Raw genomic sequence first — 26,411 nt, forward strand, 5'->3', positions numbered from 1 at the left:
ATTTATAGGCTATTTCTTATATAAATAAATTATATTCGGATATATTCCTTTAAATTTAATAAATTATTTTTGTTGTTGTTTGAAGCGGCCTCTCAAGGAAGTGATTGTGGGGTGTAACAGAAACGGTCGAACAGAAACATTGAAAAAAGAAAATGCCAGTAAATAATTTGATGTTATATCATATAGGACACTTGTTTATGAATTAAGTTTATATTTACTCACATGTATTCTTGTTATCATAACATAATACGCCAATTACACAGAAATGCACATTTTTTGTGATGGGTCTTTAAAATTACTATCTAACAAGTTTAGTAGTAAACAACCAGGAAGCAAACAAAATAAGACTTTTACCATGTTTGCATTTTTTTACCATGTTTACATTTTGGAATATTTTGTTTTAATCAGAATATCCAACAACGGTTCATCAACCAATACCTGTAAACAGGTTTTTATGAAATCATGGATTTTTCTAGCATTCCATTGCACTGGGTCTGGTAGTCTGAGATTACTCTGATGTCCAATGCCTGTTTTACTAGACAAGCTGGGTCCATGGGACATCAGAGCTCGTTCCATCTCAAAAAGTGGATATTTGCCCATCCCAAATGGATTTGTTGCTTCTGGAGCCGACTGACGGCATTGGATCCATATAAATCGTGCCACAATTTGTTCATTTTTCATTTATCTCTTTATGTACGTAAGTTTCATCTACCTTCCACCCTTTATTTTCTCATACAGTACGCCCAGAGAGTTTGTAATCGCAAACTTTTATCACCGATTTCCGAGTGTAGCGGTGTGACACCGCGAATCATTGATTCTACTCCCAATTTCCTCCAAAGATTCTCTCCCAACACCGCGTGGCTGTTAATTGGTTTATTGCCCATCGGATGAACTGAAAATTAATGACGCGTGACAACATAATCGGATTAGCCAGATTTATTACCTTTGTACATTTAATCGATCTCGATTGCACCTGTGTGCTTTAAACTACGTTATTTAAATGTCCATTCATTGTCAGATAAAAGTGTGACATTTTTATTTAAAATAATATAATTATTCTTGTATGTATATGCCCATGTCATTGTCATATGAAATAAAAAGTAAAAACATATAAAAATACGAATAAAACACTTATTTAGTATTTTCATTATAGTCCGATCAGTTCATAATTTTTGTTTTTTCAACAAAGTTTCAACAAAGATGATTTTACCACAATAAGAACCTTTAATGACCTACTCAGTGAGCAATATCCGGTTCATTAATAGTTCAATATTATATAATTAATATCAACTGGCTTAAAACAAAATGATGTTTTTACGGTAATATTTGTCCAATCTAAATCGAACCCTAGAGTTAATTTATAGGACCAACAAGTGAACTCTGTTACTTTCAATTTATTTTAAAATGTAAAATATTATGTTTCACTACCTCGATAGATTACCGACATGAAATATTTAAATTTAAAAAAGAAACTGTAAAGTGACAAATAGTTTTGTATGCAATGTGGCAGCCCTATATTCATAAATACTGAGATAATTCCCCGCCCAGACACAACACAATAATCACAACCTTATTTAATTATATGAAGAAATAAAATCATGTGTTTTTTTATCTGTTATGATCTGTTATTGATATTATTTAAAATAAAATTGGATTGGCGCAATCCGTATTTTACTGCTCTTTAAAAGTCCTCGGCGAAATATAAAAAGTATTTCAAAAATTTATACTATAGCATATTAAAATGAAATGATATCGTACAAGAAAGAAATATGTAAAAAAAAAAATGTGGATTGGATTTTTACGATCGACACATTTTCACAGAGGATCTCTAGTACCAAGGGTCCTGAAACGGTCATATTTGCCAGTCATGTCCTAAACTGAAACTATAATGTCCTAAACTTTTAATTGGGATTTAGGTCAAATTTTATTTTTCAACATTAATAATTTCGGTCATTTCGTTGAGATCGACTTTCAAAATCGCCATTTTGAACATATTTTTGTTTTGTTATCGACTTCCTGCAATTAAACTGCCACTCCAATAAAGTGTTATAATCCTGAGGGCCCTCCTAATAACTATATTAACAATGCCTCCGGGGAGCTATTGGCTAATGATTGCTAATCTCTTTACCTGTGTTTTTAATTCACACCTGGCAATTAATCACAAGCTCCAAACTATTATTATAAAGAAATAAAAATTCCATACGAACTGGCTTCATTATTTAATTACTCAACAGGTCAGACAATTGTCAATTATGATTTAAAATCAAATTAAAACTTGTTTAATTTTGTAGAATTTTTTTTTTTTTTACTTCTGACACACATGCTTTGTTTACTATGTAATACGCATGCTTGAAATTCTCTTCCACAGATTTAGACAATTAATCGTAAATTTAAAATAATTTCATCCTAAATAAAGCTAGTGCAACTATTTTAATTAATATTCTTACACTATGAAAGGTAAAATATTAAAAAGCCGATGATTTCCTGTGTTTGGATAAATAAAACTAATCCCGGAAATGAGTCCGGTTTTCTTCTACCATTAATGTATAGTGTTGACTATGGAAGTATAAATAATGTCCAGGTTTATGTCCTCTGTTGACTGAGAAACGTTTAAATAAAAGGCTGATGTTCGTTTATTCAGAAAAGGAATAAAATTTAGAATCCGGTTAATCAATTGTAAAAGGACCTTCTAGAGCCTCAATCTTAACGCACTCAAATGTCAATCATTACAAAGCAAGTTTAAACCTTCAATGAATTTTCCCACGGTTATCCAGAAAGGTCACCTGAGTTTACTGTTACATTGATACTATTTCCCGCCAAATAAAAATCTCGTGGACAAAATTGATGTCACTATTTTTAGCATTCAATATTGTGAGCCAAGTCAAGTTCAAGTTCAACCACGCACTGTTGATCACTGAGATGCGTGTCGTCTTCCCACGGCAATTAATTGTTTTAAAAATATTTAAAGATCACTGTTCTAAATACAACACAAAAGTTTACATTCATTGTGCGTAAATGAATATTATGCAACAACAAGTTGATGCAGCTATAGAAGTATTCCTGTTGCAGCCGAAATGTATTATATATATCCTAAAGTAATGCTAATTGTGAAGAGAAAATGCCGTAGACTTATTAAGCATAACGAATGGTGAATAGTATTTTCTTTTTTACTTGCATATACAAGTTTTAAGACACGTAATTTTCTTTAAACTCACTGCTCACACTTTATACCTTCAGCGTTAGTTTCCGTTTATTTTCACGCAATTATGTCTCTTTTCGTAAGTTATATTTATTACCGATAAATAAAAAACGAGGTCATAATCAAGTATAGATTTTTTTTATAAAACTTTAATGCAATTGAAAGCATTAACAACAACGTTTTGGATTTTAAAACTTTTATTTTGTAATCGTAAAATGGAAATGGCGTAGAATTATTAGCATAACACTATACAGTATACTATAGTAAATACTATTTTCTTATTTACTTGTAGTATAAAAAACTTTGAGACGTGTAATTTTTCTTTAAACTGCCCTCATTTATTCAGCGTTAGTCTCCGTTTATTGTTGTACAACTATATCTCTTTTAGTAAATTAAATATTTATTTACTGATAAAAAAACGGAAGTCAAAATCAAATATAGTTGTTTAAAAACTTGATGAAAATGTACAGTGTAATTGAAAGAATTAACAACAACATTTTGCTTTTTATTTTAATCTTTCATTTGTTTCAAGAAATCAGATATAACCTGATAATCAATAGACAGGAAATACAATTGTTTAATTACATTATAAATCTCACATATCTTGACTGTCGCGTGCCGGCATAGATCAGACGGATTAGGGCAATTAATTACCTGGTGTCACACCGCGTCACACTAGACTGGGAGAGATGTCGCTTATACAATAAACAAAAGGTAGCGGATTTACGGGGAAGTCGGAGGGAATACTCCCAAATTTCTCCGAGAATTTTGGGAGGGATGTCGGAGTTTCCTGGTGTTACACCAGGAAAAATATCGGGGTATGGAGTTTGGGATTACAAACTCCTTGGGCGTACTGTATTTGGACAGTTTTCACAGTGACCCATCGATTCTGGCATTTAAATTTCACTTTGAAAGATTGTCACCATGGTCACGTGACCAACGAGAAAAAGTTAGGCTGAATGCATTATCATGATTATGGGAGCTGATTCATGCAAATGACCCTGGGTCAATATGAAAACATAATCTGACACCTCGTTCATTTACAATGCAATTAAGCCGATTGTGTTCCGTTTGTTATCATGGTTTCTACTAAAGGTTTAATGCGGAAATTAGCATAAAAATTTGAATACTTCAGTCTCGAGGCTGTGAAGTCTCTCGTAACTTGATGTTCATTTGAAAATCAAGGTTAAAATGCTGGCCCACGGCCCCAGCTTATCTGGCAAAACAGCCGTTGGACCTCAGAGTAATCTTGGACTATGGGTCTGGTACACTGTATGAATGGCAAAACCTGAGTGTGTGTCCTCTAGAGGCTCTACATTTTTTCAATTTTGGAGGAAAAATTACCAAACCATCTCAAAATTACAAATGGAAATATATCCAGAAATTATCCTCACCATAACTACCCATTTCACTTTGAAATTGAAAAAGGCAGTAAATCCTTATCCCATTCAGGATTCTAAACAAGTGGTCAACCGCTGGCCCAAGGCCCCTTAATTTCAAGACGGGCCTGTAGATTTATAGGCACATCTGCCTACCGGTTTACTTCATTTTTTGGAAGTAATTTCACAGAAAAATTGTGCAAATAATATTTTCACCAATATTATTGATGACAGCGATGTTCTTTTTGATTATAAACCGCTAGTGATGCCAAAAATCGTCAACAAGTAATGTGTAAAAGCAATTAAAACACATATGACTAACAATAATAATCTTGACAAAGATGTCAAAACACAGTTATTAAATATGAACTACAGATTTGAAAACCATAGGATATACATGTATGAAAATGAAAGATTTGGAGGGACAAGTGAATTTACAAAGTGTTAGCCCACTAGGCTAGTTAAAAAAATCCTATATTTCATTTAAAATCGCTTTAAAAATTCCCCAAACTACCAGGGGTCCTTTTTTCAAAAATACCCAGAAAAAAACCCAGGAAAAGTAGCTTGAAACCGTCTTTTTAACTTATTATTTTTTTTGTATTTGCGAAAATATAGAGCTATGGATTATTCCTATGTAAACAAAAAAAAGTTACATTTTGATTTGTTACCGAGGTTTAGGTTATACTAATTCACATAAATTTTATTAATTACTGACCTTGCAAAGCTTGTCAATTTATGTATTTCATTTCATGAGATATTTTTCTATGTCATTACATACCTGTTTATGTTTGAATATTTAATTCCTAGGCTAGGTGACATTTGAAGTTTCAAGAACAAATGACTAATCAGAAAACATGTGTTTGTAAGAAACAAAAATTATTCGTATGACTTTTTGAATTAAAGTATGTGATATTAATTATTTTTACAAACAGAAACATTAATTGAATTCTTATAGTAGTCAACTTCCTGTTAATTGAATTCTTATAGTAGGGGTATCAATAGTTAACTTCCTGTTAACTGAAATATTATAGTAGGGGTATCAATTGTCAACTTCCTGTTAACCGAATTCTTACAGTAGGGGTTACAAAAGTGAGCATTTTTAATTTTAGTTTCTTGTGTATAACCGGAGTATAGTATGACGTCCATTATCACTGAACTAGTAACATATTTGTTTAGGGGCCAGCTGAAGGCCTCCTCCGGGTGCGGGAGTTTCTCGCTGCAATGAAGACCCATTGGTGGCCTTCGACTGTTGTCTGCTCTATGGTCAGGTTGTTGTCTCTTTGACACATTCCCCATTTCCATTCTCAATTTTATTAGCTAACAGTTCAAGATTAACTTGTTTGGCTAGTGAGGACACTGACAGTTGATTACCTGTAGTTACTGGGTGCATCTTTGTAAAAATGTATGTTATTGTATTTTACAGGCTTATCACTCACAGTTTACAAACCCTCCTAAACTTATAGGAAATGTAGCATTGGTTCCACTTAGAACAAGCTACAAAGGACCAGCACCAAAAGACAGTAAGTACATTAAAACATAAGAGTGCAAATTTGTAAAGCTGTCATTTTACACAATATGGCAATTTGTATTTTTAAGAAGACCTCTTTTTAAGAAGACATCATTATCAAATATGGCCTCATTTCACTACATGGATGTCTGCATTCTGGGGTTGACAAAATTGTATCATCTCATCAGAACTTCAATTCTAGGTTTTATTTAGTTTATGAATTCAAGTGTTGACACTAAAATTCATAGATTTTATATTTTTTCTTTTCAATTCACCTCAAGAAAACAGGTACATGTAACCCACAGAAAAAAATATTAAAGGTTACAGATGTCATCACTATTTTTTTCTGGACATTTTCTGAGGGTTGACAGGTTGCTAATGTTTGTTACATTATTAAGGTACATTAATTTGCATAAAATTTTCATTTGCAAGAAAACCTCTATCTCATGTCTTATTGTTTTAAAATATAAGATAGATTGAGATTTTTGATATAATTAAAACATTTGAAACTTCTTTTATCTAGTTTTCTCTGAGTTCACATAACTTTAATGTTCTCCTGTATAATCTTTATGAGATAGGATCATTCTTGCACTACCTGACCTGTAGCTTGAAAACAGTCTTGTTTATCTAGTGTGATGTAATTATGGTAATGTAAACTACATTTTTGCCAACTCTTTATACAAGTTTTTAGCTGGTTTTTTTTTCATATCTTGAACTTTTTTAAATATAAAAGTCAGTCTTCAGAGGGCTGAATCCTTTTCACCAATGCAATCCTACATATACAACTCTAATCATAATTTAAAGTACATTTGTATTATCAAACTAAGTATTACTTACCCAATTAGACTTAAGGGGGCTCGCAGGTCTAAATCAATTTTTTTATTTAATATAGGATTTCTCTATATTTTTCTATAGATGAACTTTATCTTATACTCAATAGAAAAAGTGAAATAAAAAAATGGGGTCACCGATGAGTTTGTTCAAAGCAGCTTCTTGATATATCATTTAAATACAGGTAAAACATCCATTGAGTTGCAAATTTAGTAATTTTACATGCATTATAGATTTCCAATATAAGGAGATTTACAAAATAAATAAATTGATGATGTATTAATCTGTATTTTCATTTCAGGTAGTGACTCAGACATTATAGATGAAGCTATTTATTATTTCAAGGCCAACATATTTTTCAGAAATTATGAAATCAAGGTGAGAATTGTTAAACAAATTAAATAAGATTGTTTTCTTATAAAACTAGATAAATATTTTTGTTTTGTTTGTCAAATAAAATAGCATTGTGTTCACAGGGATTGATTTTATGGCTAATTCTGTTTTGTCGATAGCTAGTTGTAGAAAAATAGGTTGAACTTTACTTGGCTTTAAGCAAAAGGTAACAGATACTTCTATCAACTAGCTATCTTTGTATATCATCATTTTTTAGTCCCCTACCGACAAAGACAAAGGGAACTTTAGGTTTGCACTCCATCTGTCTGTCTGTCCATCCGTCAGTCCGGCAAATCAGTTTTCCACACTTTTTTTTCTGCATGCTTTAAGATATTGTTTTGAAATTTGGTATATATAGTTTTAACATGAAAAGATACAGATCAAATTCGAATTTTGTTCCCGTCTGATGATTTTGTGCAGAGTTATGGTCCTTGGAAATTTCACCTAAATAATCAGTTTTCCACACTTTTTATGCCCTCGCCATAGCGGAGGGGGGCATTAAGTTTTACCCTCGTCCGTCCGTACATACGTCTGTACATTCCAAAATTGGTTGCTGTTCTCTAACTTGAATTTGCCTCAACCAAATGTTATGAAACTTATACACAATACTTTTTTCCACAAAACACAGATCAAGTTGAATTTGGGTTGTGTCACTTTTACCTATTATCGAGTTATGCCCCTTTATTAATCTAAAAATTGCAAAAGTTTTATTTTTCATTCTGTAACTTAAGTTTGCCCCAACCAAACATTATGAACCTATACACAATATTTATTACCACAAAACTCAGATCAAGTACAAATTTGGGTAGCGTCACTTTTATTGTTCTCAAGTTATGTCCCTTTATAATGTTGTATGCAAGCTTACTATAATACACATCTGTGTTCATGGGGACACATTCTCCATTTAATATTTTGTTATGCTTTAAGATATTGATTTAATAGTTTGAATATAGTTTTATCATGACAAGTTACAGATCAAGTTCAAATTTTGTTCCGGTCTGATGATTTTGTACAGAGTTATGGTCCTTGGACTTAGAAAATTCACTTAAATAATCAGTTTTCCACACATTTTTATACGACCGCAAAAATTGAAAATTTTTTGGTCGTATATTGGTATCAAGTTGGCGTTGTCGTCGTCCGAATACTTTTAGTTTTCGCACTCTAACTTTTGTAAAAATGAATAGAAATCTATGAAATTTTAACACAAGGTTTATGACCACAAAAGGAAGGTTGTGATTGATTTTGGGAGTTTTGGTCCCAACATTTTAGGAATTAAGGGCCAAGAAGGGCCCAAATAAGCATTTTCTTGGTTTTCGCACTATAACTTTAGTTTAAGTAAATAGAAATCTATGAAATTTTGACACAAGGTTTATGACCACAAAAGGAAGGTTGGGATTGATTTTGGGAGTTTTGGTTCTAACAGTTTAGGAATATGGGGCCAAAAAGGGGCCAAAATAAGCATTATTCTTGGTTTTTGCACTATAACTTCAGTATAAGTAAATAGAAATCTATGAAATTTAAACACAAGGTTTATGACCACAAAAGGAAGGTTGGGTTTGATTTTGGGAGTTTTGGTCCTAACTGTTTAGGAATAAGGGGCCCAAAGGGTCCAAAATTGAACTTTGTTTGATTTCATCAAAAATTGAATAATTGGGGTTTTTTGATATGCCGAATCTAACTATGTATGTAGATTCGTAATTTTTGGTCCCGTTTTCAAATTGGTCTACATTAAGGTCCAAAGGGTCCAAAATTAAACTTAGTTTGATTTAAAAAAAAAATTGAATAATTGGGGTTCTTTGATATGCTGAATCTAAAAATGTACTTAGATTTTTGATTATTGGCCCAGTTTTCAAGTTGGTCCAAATCGAGGTCCAAAATTAAACTTTGTTTGATTTCATCAAAAATTGAATAATTGGGGTTCTTTGATTGCCAAATCTAACTGTGTATGTAGATTCTTAATTTTTGGTCCCGTTTTCAAATTGGTCTACATTAAGGTCCAAAGGGTCCAAAATTAAACTTAGTTAGATTTTAAAAAAAAATTAAATCCTTGGGGTTCTTTGATATGCTGAATCTAAAAATGTACTTAGATTTTTGATTATTGGCCCAGTTTTCAAGTTGGTCCAAATCGAGGTCCAAAATTAAACTTTGTTTGATTTCATCAAAAATTGAATAAATGGGGTTCTTTGATTGCCAAATCTAACTGTGTATGTAGATTCTTAATTTTTGGTCCCGTTTTCAAATTGGTCTACATTAAGGTCCAAAGGGTCCAAAATTAAACTAAGTTTGATTTTAACAAAAATTGAATTCTTGGGCTTTTTTGATATGCTGAATCTAAACATGTACTTAGATTTTTTATTATGGGCCCAGTTTTCAAGTTGGTTCAAATCAGGATCCAAAATTAATATATTAAGTATTGTGCAATAGCAAGAAATTTTCAATTGCACAGTTTTCAAGTTGGTTCAAATCAGGATCCAAAATTATTATATTAAGTATTGTGCAATAGCAAGAAATTTTCAATTGCACAGTATTCAGCAATAGCAAGAATCTTCAAATCACAGTATTGTGCAATAGCAAGAAATTTTCAATTGCACAGTATTGCGCAATAGCAAGAAATCTTCAATTGCACAGTATTGTGCAATAGCAAATATTTTCAATTGCACAATATTGCGCAATAGCAAGAAATATCTAATTGCACAATATTGTGCAATAGCAAGAAATATCTAATTGCACAATATTGTGCAATAGCAAGAAATTTTCAATTGGAGTTATCTTTCTTTGTCCAGAATAGTAGTTGAATCAACTTAAATCATTGTTTTATACAATTTACAATGTATATTCACTTTTACTACCAACTGATAAATTAAAACAATCTTTACCATTCAGTGATAAAAAGCACTTTATTTTACATTTTAATATTTTATGATGTATTTAAATGAGTAGTTATTGTTGCAACTCCATTAGAAATTTGAATTGAGATCAGTTTTGGAAAAAGGGAAAGGAGGATGTGAAAAAAAAGGGGGGGGTTAAATTTTTCTCATTTCAGATTTCATAAATAAAAAGAAAATTTCTTCAAACATTTTTTTGAGAGGATTAATATTCAACAGCATAGTGAATTGCTTAAAGGCAAAAAAAAATTTTTAAGTTCATTAGACCACATTCATTCTGTGTCAGAAACCTATGCTGTGTCAACTATTTAATCACAATCCAAATTTAGAGCTGAATCCAGCTTGAATGTTGTGTCCATACTTGCCCCAACCGTTCAGGGTTCAACCTCTGGGGTCGTATAAAGCTGCGCCCTGCGGAGCATCTGGTTTTGTTATGCTTGAAGATATTGATTTAATAGTTTGTATATAGTTTTATCATGACAAGTTACAGATCAAATTCAAATTTTGTTAGAGTCTGATGATTTTGTGCAGAGTTATGGTCCTTGGACCATAGAAAAGTCACTCAAATAATCAGTTTTCCACCCTTTTTTCCGTCTGACATGCTTGAATATAATAACTTAATATTTGTTATGGTCCTTGGACTGAGAAAATTCACTCAAATAATCAGTTTTCCACACTTTTTCTCGTCATGCTTGAAGATATTGATTTGATAATTGGTATATAGTTTTATCATGACAAGTTACAGATCAAGTTCAAATTTTGTTCCAGTCTGATGATTTTGTGTACAGTTATGGTCCTTGGACTTAGAAAATCAGTTTTCAACACTTTTTTGTCGTCATGCTTGTAGAGATTGACCTGATATTTGCAATATTGTTTTACTATGAAAAGTTACAGATCAAGTTAGTATTTTGTTCCAATACAATGAATTTTTAATTGGTAGGGGACTATGTATTGCCATGCATTACTTTTAGAATGCTTGTTAGTTCCTATAATTCAGAAATAAAATAGTGTCATAGATTGGTCGTGTAGCATCCTTCACATGTTTACAAGATATCATCCTCTAAGACATCAGTATTTATTCTGAATCTTACATATATTTGTTTAAGAATTTCAAGTTTCTTTCATTTAATATAAAAACCACCAGAGAGACCTTATCAATATTTAAGAAATAATTCATGGGGGCTTGAATATATCGTTATTTTACCACGGGTTGGCCCTTTATGACAAATATTTTACCCTGAGCGATAGCGAGGGGTAAAATATCGGCATAAAGGGACAACCCGTGGTAAAATCTAGATATATTCAAGCCCCCATGAATTATTTCGATTCTAATAGGACAAATACGGCAATTGTTTTGAATCGAAGCGCTCTAGGTGGAGGCCATTATTTGCCGTTCTCATAAATTAACGCACTTTTAGATTGGCGTAAAAGAACGGAGCAAACAGAAAAAGTGGCATGCTGAAACTATTCACAAAACTTATTTAGATAGATTTGGATGAATTTTAATGATAATTATCCTATATGTCTTTTATGTATAGAAAAATGAGCTTATACCACATTTTAGCATCGTTTGTTGACGTTTCCTTGTTGTGATGATTTTCGGTATCAGAAGCGTGTATTTTCCCGTAAAATGCTTAAATTATAACGTCATCATTCTATGACGTCGGGTACTTCATTCATAAAAAAACATATGACGTGGGAGTACGATCGGAACAGCCAATGCAATATATTCATATTTTACCACGGGTGTGTACTCAAAGCGTTTAAAGGACGTCATGTTAGAATTAGAAATATATTTTTTGATAAGGCTGAAGCTCATATCTAAGTTTGGCAACAATTCTTTCTGAAAAGGGCCACTATACATGTTGAAGGCCATACGGAGACCTATAGTTGCTAATTTCTGTGTCATTTGGTCTCTTGTGGAAAGTTGTCTCATTGGTAATCATACCACATCTTCTTTTATATATACTTGTTTAGATCATGCAAAAATTTTAAAAACAGTATTTCTTTCCAATATAGTGATCTTTAATAAAACTTTTTACCAGAACTGTATGTTATAGATGATTTGTTTGATACATAGGATCTTCTCTGAATATAGCTTTTATGAAAATAGAAAAATGTAAAGATTTGGAAAATTTAACTGAGAAATGGAATCAAGCAAAAATCAATTGAAAAAAATATCTTGTAGTTAATATCAAGATTCAGCCAAGTTTTATCATAAAAAACATGTTAAAAATTTGTTGTTATCGTTGAAGGCTGTAGCATCATAGCATTGTCTTATGATACTTTAGGTACTTTGACTTATAATTGTTAACTTTTTATACATTGTGACTTGGATGGAGAGTTGTCTCATTGGCACTCTTACCACATCTTCTTATTCATATTATGATGTTAACTTTCTTGTGTGTCTTTTTTTTACAGTTAATATTTTGCCTTATTTCCATACTTTTCAGAGTGAAGCAGATAGAACACTCATTTACATAACTATGTATGTAACAGAATGTTTGAAGAAAATGCAAAGAGTAAGTTATTTAAACAATATATTTACACAACTCTAAATATAACAGAATGTCTAAAGAAAACACAAAGAATGAGTCATTTACACATTTATTTACACAACTCTGAATATAACAGAATGTCTAAAGAAGATACAAAGAATAATTAGAATTTGTTATTAGAAAATGTGACGGATGCACATCTCATCTACAATACAAAATACCAGACAACAGATAGGTTTTGATTAACACAATTTGACCAAGAGTTACTTCCCATTTGTTGACATGTTTTAAGACATAATTTCCTTCATAAATCAATCAAATTCAACTTTTTATAACTGACAGCTAGACTAAACATGCTTAAGAAAAAAACAATTCTAAATAATTTTAATTTCTAGAAGCCTTGCTTGATTCATCACTACGATCTAGTAATGATCTTATATCACACATGTTTGTATCACATGTTGAAATTTGGTTAGTATAATAGGAAAATCAACCATTTGCCCCTTGACAATGGTGGTCAAGGGAAATAACTCTGTCTTAAATTATGTCACATGGAAACCTATCTATAACTATATATCAATCCAAAAGGAAAATATTGAATAAAAAGATAAAAAGAAATTATAAAAACTAAACTCATTTATACATTTGATTTTCCTTGTCTCAAAATCAGAGGACTCAAAATTTACATGAGTCAACAGTACATATGTTAGACCAAATTAATTGCTATTCAAGGATAAAATTATAGGGGACTTGTTAGCTCACCTGGCCCAAAGGGCCAAGTGAGCTTTTCTCATCACTTGGCGTCCGGAATCTGTCGTCCGTCGTCGTCCGTTGTTAGCTTTTACAAAAATATTCTCCTCTGAAACTACTGGGCCAAATTTAACCAAACTTAACCAAAATCATTATTAGGGTATCTAGTTTAAAATTTGTGTTCGGTGACCTGGCCATCCAACCTAGATGGCCACCACAGCTAAAAATAGAACATAGGGGTAAAATGCAGTTTTTGGCTTATAACTCAAAAACCAAAGCATTTAGAGCAAATCTGACAGGGTCAAATTGTTTATCAGGTCAAGATCTATCTGCCCTGAAATTTTCAGATGAATTGGACAAGCCGTTGTTGGGTTGCTGCCCTGAATTGGTAATTTTAAGGAAATTTTGCTGTTTTTGGTTATTATCTTGAATATTATTATAGATAGAGATAAACTGTAATCAGCAATAATGTTCAGCAAATTAAGATTTACAAATAAGTCAACATGACCGAAATGGTCAGTTGACCCCCTAGGAGTTATTGTCCTTTATATGCAATTTTTGACCATTTTTCATAAATCTTAGTAATCTTTTACAAAAATCTTCTCCTCTGAAACTACTGGGCCAAATTAATCCAAACTTACCCACAATCATCTTTTGGGTATCGTGTTTAAAAATTGTGTTTGGTGACATGGCCATCCAACCAAGATGGCCGTCACAGCTAAAAATAGAACATAGGGGTAAAATGCAGTTTTTGGCTTATAACTCAAAAACCAAAGCATTCAGAGCAAATCTGACATGGCATAAAATTGTTTATCAGGTGAAGATCTATCTGCCCTGAAATTTTCAGATGAATTGGACAAGCCGTTGTTGGGTTGCTGCCCCTGAATTGGTAATTTTAAGGAAATTTTGCTGTTTTTGGTTATTATCTTGAATATTATTATAGACAGAGATAAACTGTAAGCAGCAATAATGTTCAGCAAATAAAGATTTACAAATAAGTCAACATGACCGAAATGGTCAGTTGACCGACCCCTTTAGGAGTTATTGCCCTTTATATGCAATTTTTGACCATTTTTCATAAATCTTAGTAATCTTTTACAAAAATCTTCTCCTCTAAAACTACTAGGCCAAATTAATCCAAACTTACCCACAATCATCTTTTGGGTATCTTGTTTAAAAATTGTGTTTGGTGACATGGCCATCCAACCAAGATGGCCGTCACAGCTAAAAATAGAACATAGGGGTAAAATGCAGTTTTGGGCTTAAAACTCAAAAACCAAAGCATTAAGAGCAAATCTGACCAGAGTAAATTGTTTATCAGGTCAAGATCTATCTGCCCTGCAATTTTCAGATGAATTGGACAAGCCGTTGTTGGGTTGCTGCCCCTGAATTGGTAATTTTAAGGAAATTTTGCTGTTTTTGGTTATTATCTTGAATATTATTATAGACAGAGATAAACTGTAACCAGCAATAATGTTCAGCAAATAAAGATTTACAAATAAGTCAACATGACCGAAATGGTCAGTTGACCCCCTAGGAGTTATTGTCCTTTATATGCAATTTTTGACCATTTTTCATAAATCTTAGTAATCTTTTACAAAAATCTTCTCCTCTGAAACTACTGGGCCAAATTAATCCAAACTTACCCACAATCATCTTTTGGGTATCTAGTTTAAAAATTGTGTTTGGTGACATGGCCATCCAACCAAGATGGCCGCCACAGCTAAAAATAGAACATAGGGGTAAAATGCAGTTTTGGGCTTAAAACTCAAAAAACAAAGCATTAAGAGCAAATCTGACCAGAAGTAAAATTGTTTATCAGGTCAAATTCTATCTGCCCTGAAATTTTCAGATAAATAGGACAACCTGTTGTTGGGTTGCTGCACCTGAATTTGTAATTTTCAGGATATTTTGCTGTTTTTGGTTATTATCTTGAATATTATTATAGCTAGAGATAAACTGTAAACAGCAATAATGTTCAGCAAAGTAAGATTTACACATAAGTCAACTTGACCGAAATGGTCAGTTGACCCCCTAAGGAGTTATTGTCCTTCATAGTAAATTTTTAACAATTTCATAAAGTTTGTAAATTTTTACTAACATTTTCTTCTGAATCTACTGGGCCAAGTTCATTATAGATAGAGATAATTGTAAGCAGCAACAATGTTCAGTAAAGTAAGATTTACAAACACATCATCATCACCAAAACACAATTTTGTCATGAATCCCTCTGTTCCTTTGTTAACATGAATATTCACATAGACCAAGGTGAGCGACACAGGCTCTTTAGAGCCTCTAGTTTTTAAGGCCAACACATTTTTATAGAAAAAAATATTGATATTGTGAAAACAGTTCTGAACACTATCACCTATGTATTATCATGAAAAGTGTTTATCAACTATTTCTGTCATGTGTGTAGTAGCCTTAATATCTATATAAGAAACCATTGGAGTATGTCCCACAACGCTCTTTATTCATTCTCATAGCAAATTTTTATAAACTGTTACCTTTACAGTTAAATTGGGTCTCTTTTTTGCAAAAAATGGGTTTTAGAATATGTATGCATTGATTTTTTCATAATCAACTTGAAAACTTTACAACACAAAATTATTTAGTCACATTTTGCTTGTGTACCTTGACCTTAAGTTTTGTAGATCTTTCACAGTAATAAATATGATATGCGTAGAATATATTGTTAATTGTGCTAATAGGAACCATTTAAAGTATTAAATGTCATATCTTTCAGTAGGGATTGTAAGAGAACAAAAATATCCAGAAACGAAAACAAATTATCATAATTCTCTTGGAACAAATAAAGTCAACATTTCAAATAAAAGTTATTGAATGTTGTATAACTCAAATTTGTCAGAAAAATCTTGACTGTTTATATTGGTTTAATGATTATATTATTAAATCATATGTAATGAGTTTCTTGTAATCATAATGTTCAGAATTTTTTTGACCAATGCAATCATGAATACATGTATGTATACCATGTATACCAAACTTTTTTTAAATCTAAAGATTTAAAAAAGATTTGAAAAATTACTTGTTGGAACATTAAGAAGCTGTGCGTTTTTTATATGCATAATAATTTTCACACTCTTACTCAAACTTATGATATTGTTGATGCCAATACTATACATGTCATATTTGAATTTGTAACTTTTACCTGTTTTGAAAATTGTATATTTCATAACATTTTTTTATATTTCATTATTCATGTATGTGTGTCTGTTTGATATTTTGTAATTGTTTGTTATATTTCATTGTAATTCATGAGGGCCTCAGGGAAGATTAGCTTTATAACTAACTGTGTAACCCTCTTTAAATAAAGAATTATTATTATATTATTATTATTAAACTAAGTCCTCTATGCATGTCTTTGTGGAATTATAACAAATCCATAACGTTTAATTAACAAACAATATTTCATTCTGTGATAATGTGATTGTTGATTCAATAACTGTCTTCTAATTAACTTTCCAATTTTGGTGTAGAAGTTTACGGATCATTATCTTATTAAACAATCAACACCGAAACATTCCAAAATTCATTTTCCCTGCATTCCCATTTCTTGATTAAACTTTGTCTTAACAATTGATTAATCAATTAATACTATATTCCTTCTTTGTTTACCCTTTCTTTCATCAAGGGTTTTTCCTCGCACTTGGGCTCTGCATATATGCCAAATTTCTGACAAGAGGTGTAATGGTTAAGGCATACAGAAAAGCTGTTTTTGAATTAGAGTATGAGAAGGCAATAATTTACTAGCAGTACATTTTTGAAGATTTTGATAGAATAAAGGATTATCTTTTAAAAGAAAGTCTATGTACACGTGTTTTATAGTAAAACTTAGCCAATAAAGTATATAAAAAACAAAGTCATCTTTTTTTATCTGAAGTATCATATGACTTTGACTTCTTATCATGGCTTTAAGGTGGTACCCAACACTTAAACTAAAATTAATTTGGCTCGTTTAATTTTCTTAAAATTTTGACAAAGTATTTACTTTGACCCTTTGACAAAAATATAAAAATTTCAAAAAATTTGAACCAACTGTTTTATCAGAAAAAATACACTGGTAATATAGCAGTTTGACAAAAACTTATTTTGATCTTTGAAAAGCTTAATTTTCCCTTAACAACACAACGTAATTAAAACATATGGCTGATTTTACAGAGTTATCTCCCTGTAGTGTTAGGTACCACCTTAAAATAACAATTGTGTTTTATATATTTATAGTGTAATTCCAAAAATGATGCAACGAAAGAAATGTATACTCTAGCATTAAAGAATTTCCCCATTCCTGGAGAAAGTGGTTTTCCATTAAATGCCATGTTTGCTAAACCTAAAAGTAGAGCTGAAGAAGGTAGGTTTTCCATTAAATGCCATGTTTGCTAAACCTAAAAGTAGAGCAGAAGAAGGTAGGTTTTCCATTAAATGCCATGTTTGCTAAACCTAAAAGTAGAGCTGAAGAAGGTAGGTTTTCCATTAAATGCCATGTTTGCTAAACCTAAAAGTAGAGCTGAAGAAAGTAGGTTTTCCATTAAATGCCATGTTTGCTAAACCTAAAAGTAGAGCAGAAGAAGGTAGGTAACGAGATCATCTTATTTTTGCTTGTTACCTGAAAATGCACATAGTGGTATAAAAAATTTGTAAGGGTTCCGCGGAACCCAGTGTCTCGCCTACTTTTGCTGAAAATCACAGGCTCAACAAAATGAGGATAAAAATCAAAAAAAATATTCCTCTTGATACTTTACTTTGATTGTAAGAAGCATCTGTCTAAGATTAGTAAAAATCCAGGATACGTTTTATATGAATCTAATAAATGTTTAAAAACTTTAACTGCAGACGTAAATGTTAACTGAAAGAAAAACTAAGTCCATTTATAAGTAAAATACAGATACACAAGTACAAAATATTAACAAAATTTCCTTCTAAATACTAGCTTATGATCATAAAAAAGCTTCTGTCTAAGTTTGGTACAAATTAAAAGTAGCATAAGAAAGTTGTTGATTTTTTTTAAAATTAAACCACAGAGTGAATGTGTTGTTTCCTGGCTGAAAATCTAAGTCCATTTAAAAGTAAAAAACAGATTTTTTTTAATTTACTACTGGATACTATCTTATGATCATAAAAAAGCTTCTGTCCAAGTTAAATGGTACAAACCCAGGATAGTTTAAGAAAGTATTTAAAATTTTAAAAACTTGAACCACAGAGTGAATGTAATGTTTCCCCGCAGAAAAAACAGATTTTTTTTAATTTACTACTGGATACTATCTTATGATCATCATGATCATAAAAAAGCTTCAGTCCAAGTTTGGTACAAACCCAGGATAGTTTAAGAAAGTTATTAAAATTTTAAAAACTTGAACCACAGAGTGAATGTAATGTTTCCCCCCAGAAAAACTAAGTCCATTTATAAGTAAAATACAGAAAAAATGGAATTTTATTTTTACATAATTTACTTCTGGATACTATCTTATGATCATAAACAAGCTTCTGTCCACGTTTGGAAGTAATCCAGTATAGTTTAAGAAAGTTATTAAAATTTCAAAAAATTTAACCACTGAGTGAATATTTGTGGACGCTGACGACACCGACGACGATGGAATGTAGGATCTCTAAGTCTCACTTTTTCGACAAAAGTCGAAGGCTCGACAAAAAGGAACAGTCTTTTTCTTCTACTAACTGAGCAAATAAATATCATATGATACACACTTGACATTTAGCTGGCAACAATCAATCAGTCTGCCATTAGGTACTTTACGTAGTTGTCTGTTTCATTCTTTCAGTATGTCTAATCTAAGGATTGTATATTTGTTATATAATGTGGAGGTCAGTATGAAAGTGAGAAGCATTTTTGATTATTTCTCCTCATGGAATAGGGGAAGAGATTTATGTGTATTTTTCTTTCACTGTTTATTGAAAGATACCTGATTTGATACAATATGAGTTGTCTTTTATGTTTTGCTTCAAGATATGAGTTTAGAAACAAACAAAACAACATCTGCATCTTCCGAAAAAAGAAATTTGACTGCCAATAAGTTATGCATATCATGTATTATTATATAAATAACACATAGCTGAGAGGGTGATAGAGCAGATTGTTTCCCAGAGAAAACATTGTCTACTGCGGCGAAGCCAAGGTTGACAATGCTTTTTCGAGGAGTACCAATCTGCTCTATCACCCTCTCAGCTATGTGTTATTTAATTCATTATACTGAATGTTCTATTTTTATTGTCTCTTACAGATGAATTTTATTTAAAAGTATTTTCTATGACGTCACGTACAAAACAACGTTACAGGTATTAGAAAAATCAACAGAAGTGAAGCAAGATGTTTTATTTTTTTATTTTGACAGTCAAATAATAGAATCTGAGCCAAAACGTAGATTTTAAGCATTGTCTTTAATAACTTGATGTGACTTCAATTTATTGTCCTTTAAATTATCGAATTTTTATTGGTCTGGACGAGAGGGTGACATTCAAAAAAATTATCTCAGGCATGGGAAATAAATGTATAATATTTGATTTTAACTTCTTATCTTATTACAGATACCATGAGGAACTACTTCTTACAGATTAGACAAGAAACAGGATTAAGGATGTGTGATAAAGTATTTGAATCAGCTACAGATAAACCTAGCAAGGTACTTTATTATCTGTAAAAACAAACAAAAAATAATTGGAGGGTTGTTCATTACCATTAGTTGTCATGAACAAAATAAAAATAATGAGATGATTGCAATTAGACTTGCCACCAGAAACCAAAAGATATGAATGTAAGCAACTATAGGTTCTGTACAGCCTTCAACACTGAGCAAACCAATACCGTATAGTCAGCTTTAATATGGGGACGAAGTCCCCTATTACAGTAGAAAATTCAATTAAAAAAAAAAAAAAAAAAATTCAGGAAAATTTCCCAAATTTTTCATTGTACTAATGAACTCAAAATCGTTCAATTTTATTTGTCGAGTTTTTGAATTTCCGGATCAGCGCAGAAATCTACTTCTGTTTCCGGTCTTGTTTACATGAGACTTTGAAAAAAATGTATATTTATCAATCTAAAGAAAGGAACTAATACTAATTCATTTAAAAAAAATGTTTGTTATTAAAAAAACGTTACCTGATGACAGCATTTCTTTGTTTACATTGAATATGACCTTCTTAACTTAAATAACGTCACAACTAAAATCCCTAACAACAGAACCAAAATCGGAAACGTTACGGTATTTCCGTTTCTCTTTTTAACATTGTTGATTTGAAAATATAAAAAATAAAAAATAAAAGACTTCGTCCCAATTCACAGGTAATTCCTGCCTCATATTAGGCCCAGCTTGAAAAAATGTGAAATAATTCATACTAAAAGGAAAACAATGGACTGCTGTCAAATGATTTATTTGTATGGGGAATTGTAAAAAATATAAGTGAAAGATAGTATTAAATGATGGCATATGTATCATTGGTCAAGTTGACATAATTAGCTGCATTGTTATGATCTGCTATTTATTCTTTACCTGATTATATGACTCTATTAGTATAGTATGCTATGAAAAAAATAAGCTTGCAATTTCTTTATCAATTGAAATCATCTTCATGGGTTGCCTTAGAAAAAATGTAACATAGGTACCCAAAATTGATTTTATGATATTTGAAAGTCGATAAATATGGCAATAATATATATCTTATGTGAAACATTGTATCCCATATTCCTATAAATGTTTTTTAAAATATTTTAACTTATTTTGTCATGAGATGTGGTAATTTTAAAGTTAAAAATAAGATTTTCATTCATTTGACCACTTAATCATTGATTGGAATAAGTTAACCACAATTGTTGAAAATGAGAAGTTGCCGGTCATTCTATAAGTAAGACTTTTAATACGTTATGTTAAGTGGCAATGAATATGTCAATATAATGCGAGTTAAAATATTGACTGTTTATTTATCACTGATTTTCAATTATTGGTTGAAATATGCCAGTCCCTCAAAGTAACCTCTTATACAGTATCAGCATCTCTTTTCACACAAATAATCTTACAAGTTAAAAAACTTGTAAGTCATGAACATTTCAAATTAACTTACAATCAATTTTCATTGAGAGTTTTTTTGTGAAATGAGTCGTAGATGCTTAAAAGAAACCAAACTGTTACAAATGTTTTGTAAATGATGTGAAATTAACCTTGAAATAACATTATTATTGTCAACAATCTTGTTTGTTACTGATTTTATTTTCATAGCAAGTTCACAAATACTTTCCTATCAAATGTACAGAATTTTTTTTATTATCATACAGTATTGAATGATGCAGCATGTCAACATTTTCAAATTTCAAGATTTTATGGATTTATTATATTACAAAGGGAACTAACTCATCTATGTTTTAAGTTTTGATTCAGGGTAGTATATTATAAGGTGTAATACATTTGTACCACCAAATCATAGTACATCACATCTGGTTGCATACGAAAAAGGGTTTACAAAAAAATTCCATTGAATTTGACAGTTGTAGGAAATTAATCCTACATTTCATTGCAGTAAAAAAATCCTGAGTCATAAACATATATCTTGGGTGTTTCAAAGCACCATTATTTTTTTATTTGGTGTTTCTAGAGAATATTCTGGAAACTTGAGGTTACATGGTGTCTAAAGCTTGTACACAGGGAAAAAAGGGGAAAATTTGATTGGTTAACTTCCAGTGATGGTTATATTTTTATATGAAATGAAATTTTATGTGAAATTTTGTCTAAGTACTGGACAGGGTGAAACTTTACTCATGCCAAGTACTTCTTTATTTGAAACAAAGATAAATTCTGCACAAGTTTTTGAAAAGTGCAAATTTAACAAAGACTAATTGGGGAAAATCAATGGTGGTATAACATGATACTTATAGTTAATTTTCATAGATTTTTATCAAAAACTTTTGATTATGCAAAATTTCTTTATATACTGCCATCTCTAAACATATTTACTGGAGTTAGGATTGCTGTAATATAAAAAAGAAGATGTGATGCGATTGCCAATGAGACAACTCTTCACAAGAGACCAAATGACACAGAAATTAACAACTATAGGTCACCATACGGCCTTCAACAATGAGCAAAGCCCATACCGCATAGTCAGCTATAAAAGGCCCAGAAATGAAAAATGTAAAACAATTTAAATGAGAAAACTAATGGCCTAATGTATGTAAAAAAAAATATGAACAAAAAACAAATATGTAACACAGCAACAAATGTTAACCACTGAAAAACAGGCTCCAGACTTGGAAAAGGCACATCCATACAGAATGTGGCAGGTTAAACATGTTAGCAGGATTCTTACCCTCCACCTAACCTGGGATAAGTTAATTTTTTCATAAAAACAAAACCTCGAATTCAGATCATTTTAATTTCTAGTTTTCTGTAACTTTTACTGTTTGTGTTAATTGAAATGACACGTATATTTAATATTTTTCAGTGGTGGCTATGCTTTGCAAAGAGAAAGTTCATGGACAAAAGTTTATCAGCACCTGGACAATAGGAAGACAATTATAGCAATATTTTACATTATTTTAATACAATGCTTTTATGTCATTTTATTAAGATTTTTGATTTATATGAACTTTAAAAAAATAACTATGTCTTTTGTATAGAACATCTTTTTCAATAAATACATAAACATTACATTGTGATACAGTCAAGTAGGAACTGTTTTATCACTTTGACATATAATTGATAGAGATCAATTAATTAATTTCAAAATGGTGCTTGTCATAATTGATAATAACATTTAACCTCTATAAATTTATTACATGTACTGATATTACCATTCTCAAGTAATGTTTAGGGGATGTTCAATATTGAATAGGTTCCATTTTTTCTGTAGCCTCTGTTTTAATGAAAAAGTAATCGATAGATGACTGTCATTAAAGAGTTATCAATATGGGCCATTTTTATTGATGTCCAATATAAATTTTGGTTAATAATAAATGTGTGAATCCTCCAAAAAGAGAAGGAATATGTTTTCATACTGGCCTACTAAGAGAGAAAAAGGTACTTAAAATCTATTTAAAGGAAATCATAACCATGGGTACATATATTGAAATGCATGTACTTGTATGTGTATATTTATCAAATAAATGATATTTATTATTAAAAATAAATTTTATACACTTTGTCTTTGTTAACTATAGTGATTAGTGTGTAGTTTTATATCTGAGTGAGCAGTACAATAATTCATGTGATATCAGTTATTTTTAATCAAGACCCGAGTTAATACATGTACAACATTTTTTCTCTTCTTTGACTTTTATGTCACAAACTATTCTACTGGTCATCATTAATTTAAGTTTTTTGAAACCTTCACTGGTAGTTAAATCAGCACAAAAATTGTATACTCAGCTTTTTGAGAGAAAAAAATTTCAGTCAATATAAAACATACAAATTGTCTTATTGGCAATCATACCACATCTCCTTATTTTTATAAATAATTTGAACACAAATTACATGCAGAGACCCTCATGGGTATTCAAAGTTGTTTAAAGGGGGTCTCATTGGGGAGTTCCGATCCCAGATCCCGCTTAGTGTTTTGTCAGATTCACGTATCCCGCGTACACTATGTACGTAAGCAATTCTGATTTTTTTGTCATTTCCCAGGTCCCACAAGACCTCATTTCCCGTTTTCACGACACAATAATTTGACTTTCACGTTTCACGCTTACGAAAAATCGGCAATCACGCGTCACGCTTAGACCCCAATGAGACCCACTTAAAAAAACCTTGTCAACATGCCATATTTGTAATATAAATACAAAGGTCAGAAACTGTAGTAAAATTGAACCTGTCTTACAAAATTTTAAATGTTCATAAGCTATTTGTCAAGTATTGGTTAATTACTAAGAACACTCCAATAAATGATCTGATTACAAACCATATACAGGTATTCATTAATATATGTTACAGAGTTAAGTGTGGCTTCCTTTTTGCTGCCAAGTATACATTGTTGTTAAGGTGCCAGCTGAAGCCAGTCTCTGGATGCACGATTTATTCATGTGTTAGAGAAACAAATGGGGCTATTTTCTGCTCTTTGGTCGGGTTGTTGTTTCTTTAACACATACTGTTTCCATTCTCGATTCTACTTTATATGAGAAATAATCTCATTTGAATGGATTAAAATCTAAAACAAGAATGTCAAAAGACAACATGGCCTGCTCATGTCATCACATTTCCATGGTTCAGTGAACTGTTAAATCTGTCACAATCCTTATTTGGTAGATATAACGGTAAATAAAGCTCACATCATAATGAACTTGTCAAAATCCTTATTTGGTAGATATAACAGTAAATAAAGCTTACATCATAATGAACTTGTACTGCTTCAAATAGTTTGACCACAGCTTTATGGTAAACTGCCTGTACCAAAAACTTTCACCTGATACAGGATGGCATAACCAAGGGATTGAGGAATGGACAGAAGAAACATAATTCCCCTGCTGTCATAGACTGGGCAAAGAAATGAACCTTAAATTATAAGTAATATGGTTTGCTACTGACCCTCTATGGATCTATAGAGGGTCAGTAGGAATGTATTGTACGCAGGACTTTTCCTGCTGCGTTTTGTAGAAAAATAAACAATGAAATACAACAACATCAATAGATGACGTCACCATTAACAGTACATGTGACGTCATGAATCCAATATGAAATTTACTAACCCCATAGGGGGTCACCACATGACGGCGTTAAACCAATCACAACATCATAATTTACCTGTGGTGCAATTATACTAATGAAACATCTTGGTTTACATGGGAAATGTTACTATTATAAATTTAAAATTATCAAAGATCGAAAAACTAATGTTTGACTTACTACATTTCTGCATTCAAAGTATTTTCATAGGTAAACTATGCAGCAAAAAGTTGGAAATAAACAAGATTTAAAATACAAAATATTCCTGACTAACAAATGTCCATTAGCCTGTCCTAAGTCCGTAACACCGTGGCAGTGTACTAACTGCAAGTATCAGACATGGGGTAAGACCCCAGGTAGGGTCAAACCTTCAAACCAAAGACTTTAAAGAAGGGTTTTCTTACTTTTTCTCTATGTAAACTGCAATTAGGAATAAGAGCTAAGATTGATCAGAATAAACTCACTGAGTAGGACATTTTTTAATTGCATACTGTTAATTCCCTTGTGAGCTAGCATGTTAAAATCCAAATTCAAAGAGATGATCTCATACAGCATTTAATCTTCATTTCATCATAAAAATATATGCATCATGATGTAATAATTGCCACTGGATGTTAAGCAACCATCTAACAATCAATTTATCAACTGACAACCATTCTTGAATTGCAAGATACTTGACCTTACTGTTTCAAGGAAATAGCTTTAAATTTACCAATGTACAAATCAGAATTTTTGCAAAATATGGTTAGTTCATCTGTTCATCTCTTGTTATTCCACTTATAAACGGTTCCCATACCCAAACTAGCTTTTTCTTGTAATTATATGCTTTTCCTAGGTCAAAGCCTCAACAGTCTTTGTCTTATAAAGAATTTTGTGTTGATTTAAGATCGGATATTCTTTTATTTATTGTTTGCATTTGTGTCATTCTAGGAGGGCCAGGCATCATTTACAAGGTTGCCTTTAAAAAGACTGCAAAGCTCTATTGGAATATCACTGTTTTTGGACATTCTGGTTGATCAAGACATCATTCACAAGGTTGCTTTAAGAGTGTGGACCTATATGGGAATGTCACATTTTTACTGGTTGATCAAGACATCATTTACAAGGTTGCTGGACCTATATGGGAATGTCACATTTTTACTGGTTGATCAAGACATCATTTACAAGGTTGCTGGGCTTATATGGGAATGTCACATTTTTACTGGTTGATCAAGACATCATTTACAAGGTTGCTGGACCTATATGGGAATGTCACATTTTTACTGGTTGATCAAGACATCATTTACAAGGT

General features: G+C 31.4%; 1 protein-coding gene across 3 annotated transcripts; it reads left to right on the plus strand.

Annotated features, from left to right (window-relative positions):
* The first annotated feature begins 63 nt into the window (after nucleotides 1-63).
* Nucleotides 64-23,604, plus strand: LOC134680615 (actin-related protein 2/3 complex subunit 3-A-like). Of its 3 annotated transcripts, none has more exons than XM_063539726.1 (8): nucleotides 85-158; nucleotides 6,002-6,098; nucleotides 7,218-7,294; nucleotides 12,648-12,716; nucleotides 17,688-17,763; nucleotides 17,819-17,869; nucleotides 20,004-20,098; nucleotides 22,908-23,604. In XM_063539726.1, exons 1-8 carry the CDS (start codon nucleotides 153-155, stop codon nucleotides 22,968-22,970), a joined length of 534 nt encoding a protein of 177 aa, XP_063395796.1. In that variant the 5' UTR covers nucleotides 85-152; the 3' UTR covers nucleotides 22,971-23,604. The 3 variants fall into 3 exon arrangements, with proteins under 3 accessions (XP_063395795.1, XP_063395796.1, XP_063395797.1); XM_063539727.1 differs by lacking the exon at nucleotides 17,819-17,869 and adding an exon at nucleotides 17,984-18,034; XM_063539725.1 differs by lacking the exon at nucleotides 17,819-17,869 and having other exon boundaries at nucleotides 64-158; nucleotides 17,688-17,814.
* The last annotated feature ends 2,807 nt before the right edge of the window (nucleotides 23,605-26,411 follow it).

This window comes from Mytilus trossulus, chromosome 8, assembly GCF_036588685.1.
Source record: "Mytilus trossulus isolate FHL-02 chromosome 8, PNRI_Mtr1.1.1.hap1, whole genome shotgun sequence".
Classification (NCBI taxonomy): domain Eukaryota; kingdom Metazoa; phylum Mollusca; class Bivalvia; order Mytilida; family Mytilidae; genus Mytilus; species Mytilus trossulus.

Excerpts from the sequence above, each read along its gene's own strand:
- LOC134680615 (XM_063539725.1), top strand. Across the intron at positions 7,295-12,647 it reads TCAGAAATTATGAAATCAAG|AGTGAAGCAGATAGAACACT; the intron begins GTGAGAATTGTT and ends CATACTTTTCAG. Across the intron at positions 20,099-22,907 it reads CTACAGATAAACCTAGCAAG|TGGTGGCTATGCTTTGCAAA; the intron begins GTACTTTATTAT and ends AATATTTTTCAG.